The following is a 1298-nucleotide window of genomic DNA, read 5'->3' on the forward strand; positions in this document are numbered from 1 at the left end:
AATAATCCCTGCCCTGTTGGGTGAATTCCACTGAATAACACGGTGTTGCTATAAAAAAGATGTTCTGGTCTTGAAGACGCTTTAATATTTCAACAGTTTATTTAGAGCCAATGGGGTCCAGTTTCTTCACAGATGTCCTTCTTCCTCCTCCTCCTCCACAGCGCTTTCTTCCCAGACCTGAAAAAATGCGACACCGATGACGATGTGGCCATGTGCTTCATTAAGAACGAGGAGGATTTTGATAAGTACATCCAGTATCTGGTGGGACGGATACAGGCTGAGTCCGTCGTTGTCAGCAAAGCTGTTCAGGACTTCTACAAGGTAAAATATGAGCCAAAATTTATACTGGGAAATATGCATCCTATATCTCCAGCCACCAAGTGCCCAAGGATCCATTGTTCTAAATGTAACATTCAAGAGGTTTATTATATAGCTAAATAGGAAATTAGTACAAATTGGGGTGCAGTAATCTTTAGGGTGGAAGAAAGATGGATAAAGCTTCTATTAGCGGCGGCAACAAAGCTAAAATAATGATGGATAGAAGGAGCCCTAACCAGGCATTGAGGAGGCTCAGATTTGGGCCCTTTCACATCAACATGCAAACGCTCCTTTAGGTGTTGAAATGATCAGTCTATCCTAGCCACAGATCAATAACTGCAGTATAACATGAAGACTTGGTAATAGTATTTGACAGCATCTGATTAGAGCTAAGATAAAAACAAGCGAACTCAAGCATACAGTGTTGGCCAGGCGTCAGCAGTTAGAGAGAAGGTACGGCTCTCTTCCATCGTATTGTCAGAGTTTCCAAGCAGCATGCTTCATTGCCTTGGTACAGTTGTTGTTTGGTTAGGGTTTACTGTTTCTTAAGAATGGGCAGATAATAATAGGGTTAATAGGGATGCTAATGATAACAATAGAAGGCAGTCTTTCCCCTCAATCTCTTGCAATCTAGGGACCAGAAATTGCCACGAGATGGGGGAAGGCAATCAACAGGGTGGGTTGCAATGTGTATTGCCGGAAGCAAAGCTTTGGTGGCACACGGGACTCTAAGATGCATTTTTGCACTATATGATCCCATTTACTTGAGAGGAGGACTGACCTTAGCAAACCAGTGTTGTCCGATCATATTTTCACGGGGCGAGTTTCTTGTCATTATTGAACAATTTTGTCACAAAGAGTGATTTTCATTTTGAATTTTTCCTCAGAGATACTCCGAGGAAACGTTAGCTAGCGAGGATCCGTCTCAGCCACCTGTCCCCCCACTGCAGCACTACCTGGAGAGACCCATACACAGGATC

General features: G+C 43.2%; 1 protein-coding gene across 1 annotated transcript in view; it reads left to right on the forward strand.

Annotated features, from left to right (window-relative positions):
• The window catches only part of OBSCN (obscurin, cytoskeletal calmodulin and titin-interacting RhoGEF), a 287786-nt gene that overhangs the window by 243493 nt on the left and 42995 nt on the right, over positions 1-1298 (forward strand). Inside the window, exon 79 of the mRNA XM_019507926.1 lies at positions 162-321. Within this exon, the coding sequence (XP_019363471.1) occupies positions 162-321 (160 nt within the window). The remainder of the gene's footprint in view (positions 1-161; positions 322-1298) is intronic.

The sequence above is a fragment of the Gavialis gangeticus genome, unplaced genomic scaffold (genome assembly GCF_001723915.1).
Source record: "Gavialis gangeticus isolate Ggan-Ray unplaced genomic scaffold, GavGan_comp1, whole genome shotgun sequence".
Taxonomy (NCBI): domain Eukaryota; kingdom Metazoa; phylum Chordata; order Crocodylia; family Gavialidae; genus Gavialis; species Gavialis gangeticus.